The following is a 12,572-nucleotide window of genomic DNA, read 5'->3' on the forward strand; positions in this document are numbered from 1 at the left end:
GTGAGGAGGATGTGGGGCTGGGGATGCAGGACACAACTGACACAGATCCCTGAACTACAGGACAGTGTGGCCAAGGTTCCCTGTGCTGCTGGCACAGCTTTATCCCACACTCAGAGCCATGGTTTCCCCACTGTGTCCATCAGCAGCTCCATCTCCCCTGGCAGACCCAGCCACCAGGCGCTGTTTTCCCTCCACTTCTGGCTACGTTTCTCTCTGCACAATTTTTCACAGAAAGGAAAAAGGATTTTTTCCCCCTCCAGCTGCTGAGCTCGTTTCAAAGTTATCCATCTCAGTCACTGCTGCCAAGCCTGCTCTGCTGCCCAGAGCCTCCAGCCCAGATCCAGCCTGGACAACTTTCCCAAAACCACAAAAGCTTCTCAATATTGCAGGACAGGGAAGGAGCATCAATTGAGAAAAGCTTCTTGCTGTGTGCCCATCCAAGTGTCAACTGAGATTCTCTCTTCCTAGCCACCACACCTGCAGAGAAGTCCTGGAAAACCAAGCTCAGAGGCTTGAATATTGGCAAATAAAAGTCCAATAAAACCACAACATTATATTCCTTAAAGACTCTCAATTTTCAAGGCAAACTCACCTTTTCTCTGGACTATCCTCCACAAAAGCACATACAGAAGCTTCTGAGATGACTTCTTACTTTTTTTTTTGTAACTAGTATTATAATAGTTCTGCTTTTCTGCATTTTGCATTTATCAGCACATCCCCCCTGCCCCATCCACATGGAATAAATATTCCCTAATTAAGACTTTTCTCCTCCAATTACAATTCTATAAACCCAGAGCATTTCCTGCTGCCTGAGGCTGCACTGGTGGTGTGGTGGGAGGCAAGACTTTGGAGGTATTTTCCCTGTTGCTGATTTATAAGGATATTTTTGTACATCAGAGAGTGATAACAAAACTTCCTGAAGTCCTTTCCCCAAATACTGACTCAGCCCAATTCCCTGTGCCTCAGAGCATCTCAGCATCCTGGGCAGGGGGAGATGCAGAGGCCCCACAGCTCCCCACGTGCTGCTCAGCCTCTGAGCCTGAAAACTTTTGACAGCTTCTCCTCATAATCCTCAAATATGAGCTGACAAGTGCAAGTTACACTCGGCATGCTGGGGATTGCAGATGATATTTAGAGCCAGGGTTTGACGAGTGAGAGCCTTCCCTGCTCAGGATCATCCCCTGGCTCCAGCTAACAAACCATCCTGCCTGGATTTATTGGCAGCTTGGTTTTAGAGCAGAAAAGCTGCAATGTTGTATTTTGTTCCACACACCCCAGTCCCAGGGCTTGCAGTGCTGGTAAGGAAGGGGGAGCACAGCTGACACAAAAACTCCCCAAGGCAGGCATGAAGGAAGGAGAGCCTGAATGTCACCTGGAGGGAACCCCAAGGAAAGCTGCAGTCACCAGGAAACTCACAGCTTCCCTCCTGCAAGTCTGAGGGGCTCAAATCCAACCCAAAGCCCATCACCAGCTGCATTTCAGCTGCTGCCTTGGCTCTACTCTACAGCTGTGGAGGAATTCCTTTGCAGTGCTGCAATCAGCCCTGACATCCCATTTCCCAGCCCACTGCTGCACCCCAGTCCTTGCCAGCCCCACACCAGCCCTGGCTGGGACAGGAGAGCAGGGGGGACAGGGGACACCAAACCCCCAGCAGGAGCAGCTGAGGAATGCACTCTGCAGAGCCCAAGTGAAAATGCTGGCTTTTCCTTCCCTCATTAATGAACATTTTGAAAGTTGAGGGTGCTGGGGAGAGGTGCAGCTGAGGGAGATGCAGCCCTTACCTGTGGGAACCCAGAGCACTGGGAATATTTCTGTGTCTGCTCTGGGGTGCCCTGACCCCCAGGGCAGCACTGACTCTGACCCTCATTCATGGAGAAAGTTTCCCAGACTCCAAGATAGACTGGAACCCACAAAAGTGTGAAACAGATTCTAGAGAGCAGTGTAGGTGTATCACTTGGTGAGAAATTGAGGGTTTGGGATTTTTAGTGTGTTGTGGATGGCAGCAAGACGGAGTGCACAGGGTGTTGTCCTGGATTTCTTCTTCATGCTTCTTCCTTCTTCATGGATTTGGGGGCATTTTGTAATTGGGCAGAAAAGTCTGCATTGGGGGCTCTTTGGGCTCAGTTATTGGGTTAAAAGGGAAAATAATCCAGGTGTCAGCTCTTAATTGGACAGTTTAGTCTTAAAAGCCCTTGTACCAAGAGATTGTTGGGCATTTTGTGCCTTCTAATGAAAAGCTGCTGAACTCACAGCAGTGAGACTGTTTTAGTGATAAGAAATAATAAACACCTGAGTGTGAACATGAACTGCTGTCTCAGTGCCTTCAATCCAGACCCAGAAAAACCCACAGCTGGAACCCCCACACTCACCCTGCAGAGCCTCCTTGGCACGTGCCAGCTCCTGCTCCTTCTGTGCCAGCTGCACCTTCAGCTCGGTGGCCGAGAGCACCTCTGGGGATTTGCTGCCGTGGGTCTCCTCCAGGTCCTTGCTCAGCATTTCCTTCATTTGCCGGAGCAGGTGCACCTCCTCCTGCAGCTGGGCCACCTCCTCCCGCAGCAGCGCTGGAGGAAGAAGGGACACAATGGCAGGAAGTGAGAGCCAGGTCCGGCACAGCCCCAGCTCCTGCTGCAAACCCAGACCCTGGGGAAATGCTGCTGGGAGGAAGTGATGAATGTGACTCCATGTTCTTAGAAGGCTAATTTATTATTTTATGATCTATATTATATTAAAGAATACTAAACTAAATAAACTAAACTATACTTGAGTTGAACATGAGTCAGCAATGTGCCCTGGTGGCCAAGAAGGCCAATGGCTCCTGGCCTGGATCAGGAATTGTGTGGCCAGAAGGAACAGGGAGCTCATTCTGCCCCTTTACTCAGCACTGGTGAGGTCACACTTGGAGTGCTGTGTCCAGTTCTGGCCCCTCAGTTTGGGAAGGATGTTGAGATGTTTGAGCACGTCCAGAGGAGGCAACGAGGCTGGAGAGGGGCTGGGAACACAAACCCTGTGAGGAACCACTGAGGGAGCTGGGGGTGCTCAGCCTGGAGAAGAGGAGGCTCAGAGGTGACCTCATTGCTCTCTACACCTTCCTGAAGGGAGGTTGCAGACAGGTGGGGTTGGTCTCTTCCACCAGGCAGCACTGACAGAACCAGAGGACACAGTCTCAAGCTATGTCAGGGAAGGTACAGGTTGGATATTAGGAAAAAAAAATTCACCAAAAGAATAACAAAGTACTGGAATGCTCTCCCCAGGGAGGTGGTAGAATCACCATCTCTGGATGTGTTTAAATAAAGCCTGAACATGGCACTTGGTGCTGTAGTCTGGTTGAGGTGTTAGGGCACAGGTTGGACTTGATGATCTTAGAGGTCTCTGCCAACCTCATTATTCTGTGATTCTGTAAAGAATTCAGACAGGATACAGACAGAAGGCTAAAAGATAATAATGAAAAAACTCGTGACTCCCTCCAGAGCCTCAACACAGCTGGGTCATAATTGGCCAATAAGTAAAAATAATTAATATTAACCAATGAACAATCAACTGTTGGTAAACAATGTCCAAACCACATTCCCAAGCAGCAAAACACAGGAGAAGCAAATGAGATAATATTGTTTTCCTTTTTCTCTGAGGCTTCTCAGCTTCCCAGGAGAAGAATCCTGGGCAAAGAGGTTTTTCCTGAAAATATGACAGTGACAGGGCAGCTGGCAAACCTGCACCACCTGGGACTGGAGAAGGAGGATGGGATGGATGTGATGGGAAGGCACTAGGAGGAGGCAGGGAGCTTCCACTGGGTGATGGCTTTAGCATTAAAAAAATAAAAATAGTTGTTACTATGTAATAGTAAGAAGAAACCAAGAAGGACTTTCCTATCCAAACCACCCGCTGACAGGGCTGGGGTCCAACAGAGGCTCCTGAGCTCCCACACATCTCAGCTCTGCCTCCAGCCGCCCACATGCTCAGGGACATTCAACAAAACCACTGTGAGACTGCGAAAGGAAAGATGACACTTCCATCCACAGCCCCAAATCCTGAATTTTGCAGATTTACACCCAGTCACTGCTCACTCCTCCAAGCTGCTACACTGCAGGAGTATCCTGGCAGAGCCCAGCTGGGATCTCCTTCATATGAAGCACTGGAGGAAAGCTCCAGCACCTCATTTCCTACAGCTGCACCCACTGTTTAGTGCAATAAAGTGTTTTTCTACTATTTCCACATTGCACCCATCACCCTCATGCTGCAAAACACTTTCAGGCTGTGCAGGTGCCACTGCAATCCTTCCTCTGAGTCTGACTTTGCTTTCCCTCCCCTTTAAAAACAGGTGGAGAAAAGCTTTATCACATCCCAGACTGTCTTATTGATTTCATAGAATCCCAGAATGGTTTGGACTGGAAGGCACCTTAAAGACCCTCCAGTCCCATCCCCTGCCATAGGCAGGGATACTTTCCAGTAGACTGAGTTGCTCTAAGTCCAACCTGGACTTGAACACTTCCAGGGGTGACACATCCACATCTGTCTTGGTAATTATTCCAATACACATCCTCTTAAGTTGGCATCATGGACATGGGGAGAAAAAATGCCCCCACCAGCACCCACGTCACAATTACCAGAAAAACAAAACAAAAATTAAACCCAAACACTTCCTCTCCAAACCACCACGGCTGTGTCCTTTCCTCAGTGCCCCTGAGTAGCAGTGAGCCTGGAGGACACCAAGTGGACATGGAACACAGGGATTTTTCTCCTTGTTCTTCCTCAGGGCTGTTTCCTGTCCGGCTGGGGAGGTGATGCTGGTGGCAGGACAGGGAGAGCAGGAGGACAGGACAGAGAGAGCAGCAGGGCAGGACAGGGAGAGCAGCAGGACAGGGCAGGGAGAGACAGCGACAGGACAGGAGAGGCAGCAGGCACAGGGAAGCAGCAGGACAGCAGGAGACAGGCACAGGAAGGCAGACTCTCCCCCCGGCAGCTGCACCAGGAAGGCAGAAAATCTGCTGCACATACTTGAAATGCTTCCCCAATGAAAACTGGCAAGGCCCCATTCTGTAAATTATTTAGCAATAAAGTCACTAATGAGGAACAGTCGAGCTCCGGGCCGGGGGGGGGTTTGGTGCAGCCCAAAGTGATTTCTTGAAATCCGTGCAAAAAGCAAGAACTGGAGGAGGCCAAGGCCAACAGGATCTTCCCCAGGGATGGGAGGAACACAGTGTGATCCCTCCAGCCTCTGGGAACCCTGAGAGGATGTCAGGGCTCACACATGGTGCAGTATTCTGTGTGCAAAGCCCAGCAAGAGCCTTCCCCAGCCACAGAAAGCCCCCTGCAGCCCCACAAAGTACCCCTGGCTGCAACAAATTCCTTTTGTTTTTCCCTCCTGATAACTTATTTTCACCTTTCCTTACATGCCACTTCATCAAGGGCTATTTCTAGGGAAAAAAATGAACCAGCAGATGAGGATGGAGGCAGGGCAGCTTGCACAGGGTTGAGTGATCCCGATGGATTCCTGCAAATTGCAGCGTTTTGATGGGAACCAAGAAAATCCCAGCACAGCAGGAAGTGATCTGGGACAGGGAGAGGGGAAACAAGACCAAGGACAGACAGAATTCCAGAGGGGTGCTTGGGCATGGCCCAAGGTGCTGTAATCACTGCCCAGTGCAGCCCTCCAAAAATGCACTGACCCACTCTGCTCACAGTTAGAAACACTGAAAAAAGGGAAAAGCATCCCTTCTCCTGAACAGGCAACAAGGGAATTTCATCCCCACTTAGTACTCTGCTCCTGAACCAGGCTGAAACTGCTGAAGGATTAAAATCTGAGATCTATGAGAAGCTACAGATGTAATCTGGATAGAAACATGCAGCACCATGCTCCTCACGCTGGCTGCAAGCCAAAGCCTATGGAGAACCTGAATTATTGATCAGTCATACATCCAAAATTCTTGCTGGTTTAGACATATAATTTGAGATAGACACACACACATAGATATATATATATATATGTAGAAAAAAGGATTATGCTTTGCAATATATAGCTATATTTGCTACATATACATTATTATATATATATGGCAAAGCTAAATCCAGTTTAAATATATATATATCGGGTTTTTTCCCCCTGAAAACTTCTTTTCACCCTTCCTTACATGCCACTTCATCAAGGGCTATTCCTGGGAAAAAAATGAACCAGTAGATGAGGATGGAGGCATCCAAATACATTCAAAGTTCTTGCTTTTTAGACATATAATTTGAGATAGACATATATATATATATATATAAAAAAGGATTATGCTTTGCAATATATAGTTAGATTTGCTACATATACATTATTATATATATGGCAAAGCCAAATCCTGTTTAAATATATATATATATTTTTTTCCCCCTGATAACTTCTTTTCACCCTTCCTTACACGCCACTTCATCAAGGGAAAAAAATGAACCAGTAAATACATTCAAAATTCTTGCCTTTTAGATATATAATTTGAGATAGACATATATATATATATGTAGAAAAAAGCATTATGCTTTGCAATATATAGCTAGATTTGCTACATATACATTATTATATATAGGGCAAAGCCAAATCCAGTTTAAATAAATAAATAAATATATAAATATATAAATATATATATATATATATATGTAAAATTGGAAAGCACAATCCCTGCAGCCAGGGTTTGATAGGAAAATCCCTCTTTCCAACTCCCTCTCAGAGCTCCTGCCAATGTCATGGAGTCACAAACTGGTTTGGGTTGGAAGGGAGCTTAAAGCTCATCTTGTTTCATGGGCAGAGACACCTCCCACTATCCCAGGATACTCCAAGCCCTGTCCAACCTGGCCCTGGACACTTCCAGGCATGGGACAGCCACAAATTCTCTGGGCACACACCTGTAATGACACCTTTGTACAGGATTTCCATCACTCCAATGCTTCCTCTGGTATTCTGCCCTCCAAAATCTCACCAATTTTCCCCTCAAAGCACTGCTCTCCATCACTCTTCTCCAAGCTTCCATCCCAACCCTCCAGCACCTCCTGCTCACGAGGGTCCTATGGAGAAATCCCCTGTTATTGGCATAATTTGCATTAAAAGACTCAGCTTGAAAGGGAAATTTCAGCTTAATTTTAAAACAGGGGGGAGAAAACCCTCACTGCTCTGCCAGGTTTAAGTACCTAAATAAATGACCCAAAACGTGCAGGCAGCTCTTGGAGATTGCTACAGAAAAGTTCCAATAGCTGGGAAAATGGGGTCAATTATTCAGGCACCTCATTTCAGCCTCTGCTCCTTCCACATCCAGGTGGCTGAGGGAGGGTTTCCATGGGATTCCTATCAGCTGGATGGAGCTGTGCCCCTGCCTGAGGCTGCAGAGGAGTTTGCAGTGAGCATCAGCCCTCCCTGGCAGGGACCAGGCTCAGTGCCCCTCACCAGGGACTCCTCACACCCCCCAGCATGATGCAAAAGCAATCAGGAGAAAAGAAGATTTTTAAAGGCTTTTTTTGCAATTCACCCTCACAACTGTCACTATATCAGTTAAATTTGCCATTAGGAATCACCTCCTAAATGCAACAACCTCCATGTGAAAAGTTTCCCCAACACTTTCCCCCCAATATTTTTGTCCCTATTAAATTTTCCCTCCTCTTTGTAACCTTTTTCTTTTGGGGGGAAGGGGAATTGGATGCTTTCTGTAATTCCTGACTACCCAGAGGAGGAGATATTGTCTTGCATGAACAAACCCCATCACTCATTCCAACCCCTTCTACACCTGCTGCAAGTGGGCAGAGATGAAATGAATGCAATTTAAACATTTCCCAGACCAACTGATGAAAACTACCATTCCCACTGAAATAATTGGCTGTTAATTATATTTTAGTTGATCACATTAAACTTCCATCACACTGCTGGATTCTGCATCCTTTATGCTTCAACCACTGATGGGTGTTAATAGACAACACCAATGAGATTTTTTCTTTTTTAAATCGTGGTGAACATCTCCAGACAGCGTTTGGGGCTGAAGTTTCCACCCCTGCTCCTGCAAATCCCATCTTGGACTCCTCTGGGCAGCACACCAACCCTCCATGCAGCAGCAAAGCCTTTTACTGGCCTTGGAACAAGCATCACTTTAAAGAACATCCATTTAAAAGCCTTTTTTTTCCATGTAACTCAGCTGACACGATTGCTGTACACGCATTTCTGCCTTTGGAGGGGACATATTAAAAATGGATGCAGAACAAACGGCGAGGCTCGTGTGGGTGAATCAGTATCTCAGGTGAAAGCTGCATTTTGTGCTGCTTTGGTGAGTTTGACAGTGAGATGGTTTTTGCTTTGCTGGGCACAAGTCAAGGGTGAGTTTTTATCCAGAACATCAGCACGATAAATATACATGTACACACACCTCTGTCCTAGGATGAGAAATGCAAGGGTCATAGAGAACCTTACTAGAAAAAAGTAAAGATTGAAGACTCAGGGATGAGCTGAGTTTGTATTTTAAAGAGCATCTCAACTCCTCTGACTTTTAAGTAGCTTCTCAGCTTGGGACCTCCTTCTTGCAAAGGTGCAGAAAGGTGGAGAGGGATTTCTGACAAGGGTCTTGAGGTGACAGGACAAGGGGAATGGGCACAGTTAGATGGGATGTGAGGAAGAAATTCTTCCCTGTGAGGGTGGGGAGGCCCTGGCTCAGGTTGCCAATAGAAGCTGTGGCTGCCTAATTCCCAGAAGTGTTTGATGCCAGGCTGGACAGGGCTTGGAGCAATGTGGGACAGTGGAAGGTGTCCCTGCCATGGCAGGGGGTGGGATGAGATGGGCTTTAAGGTCCCTCCAACCCAAACCATCTGTAGGAGAACACAGCTACTGCCACTGCCCAGGACTTGCTGGGGCAAAGCCAATACATCCAACCTCTCCCTTTGGCACCTGGGCACCATGATGGACTCACAGTGTCTCAAAACGAGCCCCCTCTCCACCCCACAGCATCATCTCCTCAAGGGGATAAGCACAAGGGCCTGACTTTTGTAAATCACTTCAGCCCAGCCCTGCTGTGCACCCCAGGCATATCTCTGAGTACAGAGGCTCAGCAGCACCATGGCACTCCATGACCTCATAGGAGCTGTCACACCCAGCCCTCCCTCCCGGTAGGTACCAGGGCGCTCAGCAGCACCTCTTGGATAAATAAAATGAATTCTGGCTTTGCACACCTATCTCTTACATTTAAATAAGCTTTTATTTCCACCCCGTGCTGCTGCTGCAATGCTAGGAGTGAGCAGTCACACCTGGCCACAGACAATCCATAAGAATTTCAGGGTAAAGCTTTCACCCCGTAACAGCAAATCCTTGCAAACACCACTTTGACCATTTCCTGAGTTAGACACCAGCCTGTGCCCACATGGTCCCAGCTCTGGGACAGGACCCCAGCCACACACACTGACCCACTGCCCCGTCACCCAGCTGGGGCAGGATGTGATTGCCAAGTTACCCCATGTCCATACCCCCTTAAAAATAAAGATTATTTCCAGCACGCAGCGTCCCAGACTCTGCTCTGCCCTGCCCACACGCTGCTGGGTGTCTCACAGGGGATGTAAGTAAATAAAACCCCGTTTAAACCCCTGTGCAGGCCGGCGGGAGGGTGCGCAGAGCGGCGTGGGGGCCAGGCCGGGGGTGTGGAGGCTGCCGGCAGCACCCACGGCAGAAAGCCACGGGCTGTGGGCTGCGACCCCCGGGGCAGCCCCGGGACCCTCCAACCCCTCCGGGAGCCGGGCTGGACTGCGGGGGCACCGGGGCCTCCGGGGAGCCCCTGGCCGGCCCTCTGTGGGGACAGCACGGCCACCACCGCCACCTCCGCCACCCTCCCCGCGGCCCCGGCGGCTCCCGGCGCTGTTTCGTTTCCAGGAGGAAGCGAGCTGCAAGCACAAAGCCAGCGAGGGGAAGCTCCGAGCGCTCCCGGGGAGCCCCCGCGGACCCCCTTACCTGCGTGAGGGCAGCACAGCGCCCTGCCCGCAGCACCGCCCGCGGCCGCCCCTCGCCGTGCCCGGCCCGCCGGACAATGGGCCGGGCGCGGAGCGGAGCCCGGCTGGCAGCGGCACGGCCCCGCCGCGCTCTCCTCCTCCTCACGCTCCGACTTCATGGCGGGGCACGGCGGGCCCGGGGCCGCGGCGGGGTCCCCGGTGGGCGGCTCCTCGCCGGTGCCGCGCGGAAGTGCGGCCAGCGCTACCTGCGCCGGGAATTTGACCCCTCGCCGCTCGCTTGATGTCACACGGCTCGGAGGAGTGGCTCTGCCCCGCTCTGCCCCGGCCGCGGCGGGACGGGGGCCGCACAAGACTCCCGGAGCCCCGGGGCCGAGCAGGAACCCGCGGGCGGCCGGCGGCGGAAATGATTCCCGGCTGGAATCACCCATCGCTCCCGCCGCTGCCACCCACCGAGCGGCCACAGCCGGGTCCCCGGGGCTCTGTCGCCAGTGCTGTTCGCGACACTCAGCACGGGGGAAACTGAGGCAGGAGGGTGGCGAGGCAGCGGCCCCGGGGCTCGGGCCAGCTCGTCCCCACAAGGCAAACACGTGCAGCGTTTGCTCTCGCAATGCAGTTATTACTTATTTTATGCGGGATGGCGTGAGCAGAGACAAAGCAAAACGCGTTACCTGCCTTTCTGTGATAAAAGCCACATAAAAGTACGCCAGAACAACCGAACTCTCTGAAAGCCAGCACGCTGGTATAGCTTTTCCATCAAGGTTGGAAAAGACTTCCAAGATCAAGTCCAACTCTTAACCAAATAGCACCATGGCCACTAAACCATATGGCAATGCCTCATCTGCTTGTTCTCTGAATACTTCTAGGGATGACGACTCCACCACTTCCCCTGAGGAGCCAGGTCCAGTGCCTGACCACTACTTCAGTGAGGAAATTTTACCTAATACAAATATTTTTGTTCCCTAAGGTACACGGTGCACTGTTACCTGCCCTCACCCTGCTGCCTAGCCTGCCTGTTTCCAAGCACCCCCACAGCAGACCTGCTTTATAAATTTTAAAGCGATGAAGAACTGGGCAGAAGCCCTTTGGGTTTATGAATTTTTGCCTGTCTCTACACTGTTAACCTCAGTAGATGAGCCCTGCCTGGCCAGCTCCCAGCTCGGGGATGCTCTGGAGCACACTGCAAACACACACCTCTTGCTCTGCCCAGAAAGGCACAGAGTGCTTGCACAAAGCTCCTAAAACACAAAAACCCCACCACATTCCACTTTACAACAGCACCGAGGCTCTGCCAGTCACAGCTCCCCCACCCTACAGCAGCACTATCTCAGGCATGGGGAAACTGAGGCACACCCCGTGTCCATAGGCTTTGACGTTCTGGGGAAGTGGGTGACAGTACAACTGCGGGAGGAGTGAGCTGGCCTGGCTGGGAAGGAATGCACCCATGGCCAGCCTGTACACAAAAATCAATAAACCAGGTTGTCACCCACCCCCGTGACACCCTCGTGTTCTCCCAATAAACCACGTTGTCACCCTCCTGCCCTCCCTGCACGCTGCTGGGCATTGCCCCTTCCCTACCCTGCTGCTTGCTCGCCAGCGGCTCGGGAAGGGTAAAGAGAAGGAGAAGGAGAAGGGGAATGGAGTCGGTTTTGTTGAGCAACAAGCGCTGGTTCTCATTGCAACAAACCCAGTGCACGAACAGGCTGGCACTGCCACATGGCCGGGCACGGCTCTGCGGTGTCCCTGCCCCTGCCATCGCCTACCTCAGCTCCGGGAAGGCCAGGGAAGCTCTGCGTCACCTCCCTCCCATGGCAGCCTGTTTGCACAGCTCCCCTGGCCGGGATCAAGTCGGAGCCCGCCCGTGCCCGCTCCGCTGGCGGTGCTGCGGGAGCGCTGCCACGGCCGGAGCCGCCCCACGCGAGCCGGGATCCCCGCGGCACCTGCGGCTTTAACCCTGCTGGCTTCCTAATCCCAGAGCCAAGGCAGCCGTGTGAGCTCGGGAAGGTGCTGAGTTCAGCGCCCCGAAGCACAGGGAGGAGGTTCTGCACGTCACGGGCATTGCACAAGCCCGAAGCGCCCCGAGAGCCGCTCCCTGGCAGAGGAGCCCGGGGAGCAGCGGGAGCTGGGCTGGAGCTGCCTCTGCTGAGTAATGGTGGCCCGGCAGCGTTACTCACAGCCACAGCACCCGGGCGGGCTCAGACACTGCTGCTCTTTAACCCAGCTGTGGACCTGCAAGGATTCCCCTGCCCCTTCCCTTGTGGTTAATAAACCCTTTGGAAGAATGGAAAAACGGTGCTGCTGAACCACCAGCTCATGGCTCGCTGGGTTTGTGTGGTGCCACAGGGCTCTGAGTGTGTCCCTGTGACAGGCAGCAGTCACCCTTTGTCTGTGGGGTTGGTCTTGGTGTCCTCTCTTGCTCTGGATCAACCATTGCTGTGTGGTCAGTGGTGGTCACTGTCCAGGTGGAAGCTGAGGCCAGGGAGGTGTTTGTGTCCCTGGAGTCATTCCCTGTGGATTCTGGCTGCTGCTGGTGCTGGGATTGGCATTAAGGGCCAGACCCAAATCAGCCAGCCTCCTTCAGCCCTGCCTAGCCAAGACCCTTCCTCAGGGGCAGGAGAGACCCTTCCCACCCAAGCCTG

At 51.4% G+C, this 12,572-nt stretch overlaps 1 protein-coding gene across 2 annotated transcripts in view; it reads right to left on the bottom strand.

Moving 5' to 3' along the window:
- The window catches only part of KAZN (kazrin, periplakin interacting protein), a 218,514-nt gene that overhangs the window by 10,518 nt on the left and 195,424 nt on the right, over positions 1-12,572 (bottom strand). Inside the window, exons 1-2 of one of the 2 annotated variants that reach the window (XM_064730485.1) lie at positions 9,938-9,962; positions 2,370-2,561 (exon numbers count right to left, since the gene is read on the bottom strand). In XM_064730485.1, coding sequence (XP_064586555.1) covers positions 2,370-2,505 — 136 coding nt within the window. In that variant the 5' untranslated portion in view covers positions 2,506-2,561; positions 9,938-9,962. Of the gene's footprint in view, positions 1-2,369; positions 2,562-9,937; positions 9,963-12,572 lie in introns of those variants that run through there. The other variant, XM_064730483.1, reaches the window with a different exon arrangement.

The sequence above is a fragment of the Zonotrichia leucophrys genome, chromosome 21 (genome assembly GCF_028769735.1).
Source record: "Zonotrichia leucophrys gambelii isolate GWCS_2022_RI chromosome 21, RI_Zleu_2.0, whole genome shotgun sequence".
Taxonomy (NCBI): Eukaryota; Metazoa; Chordata; class Aves; order Passeriformes; family Passerellidae; genus Zonotrichia; species Zonotrichia leucophrys.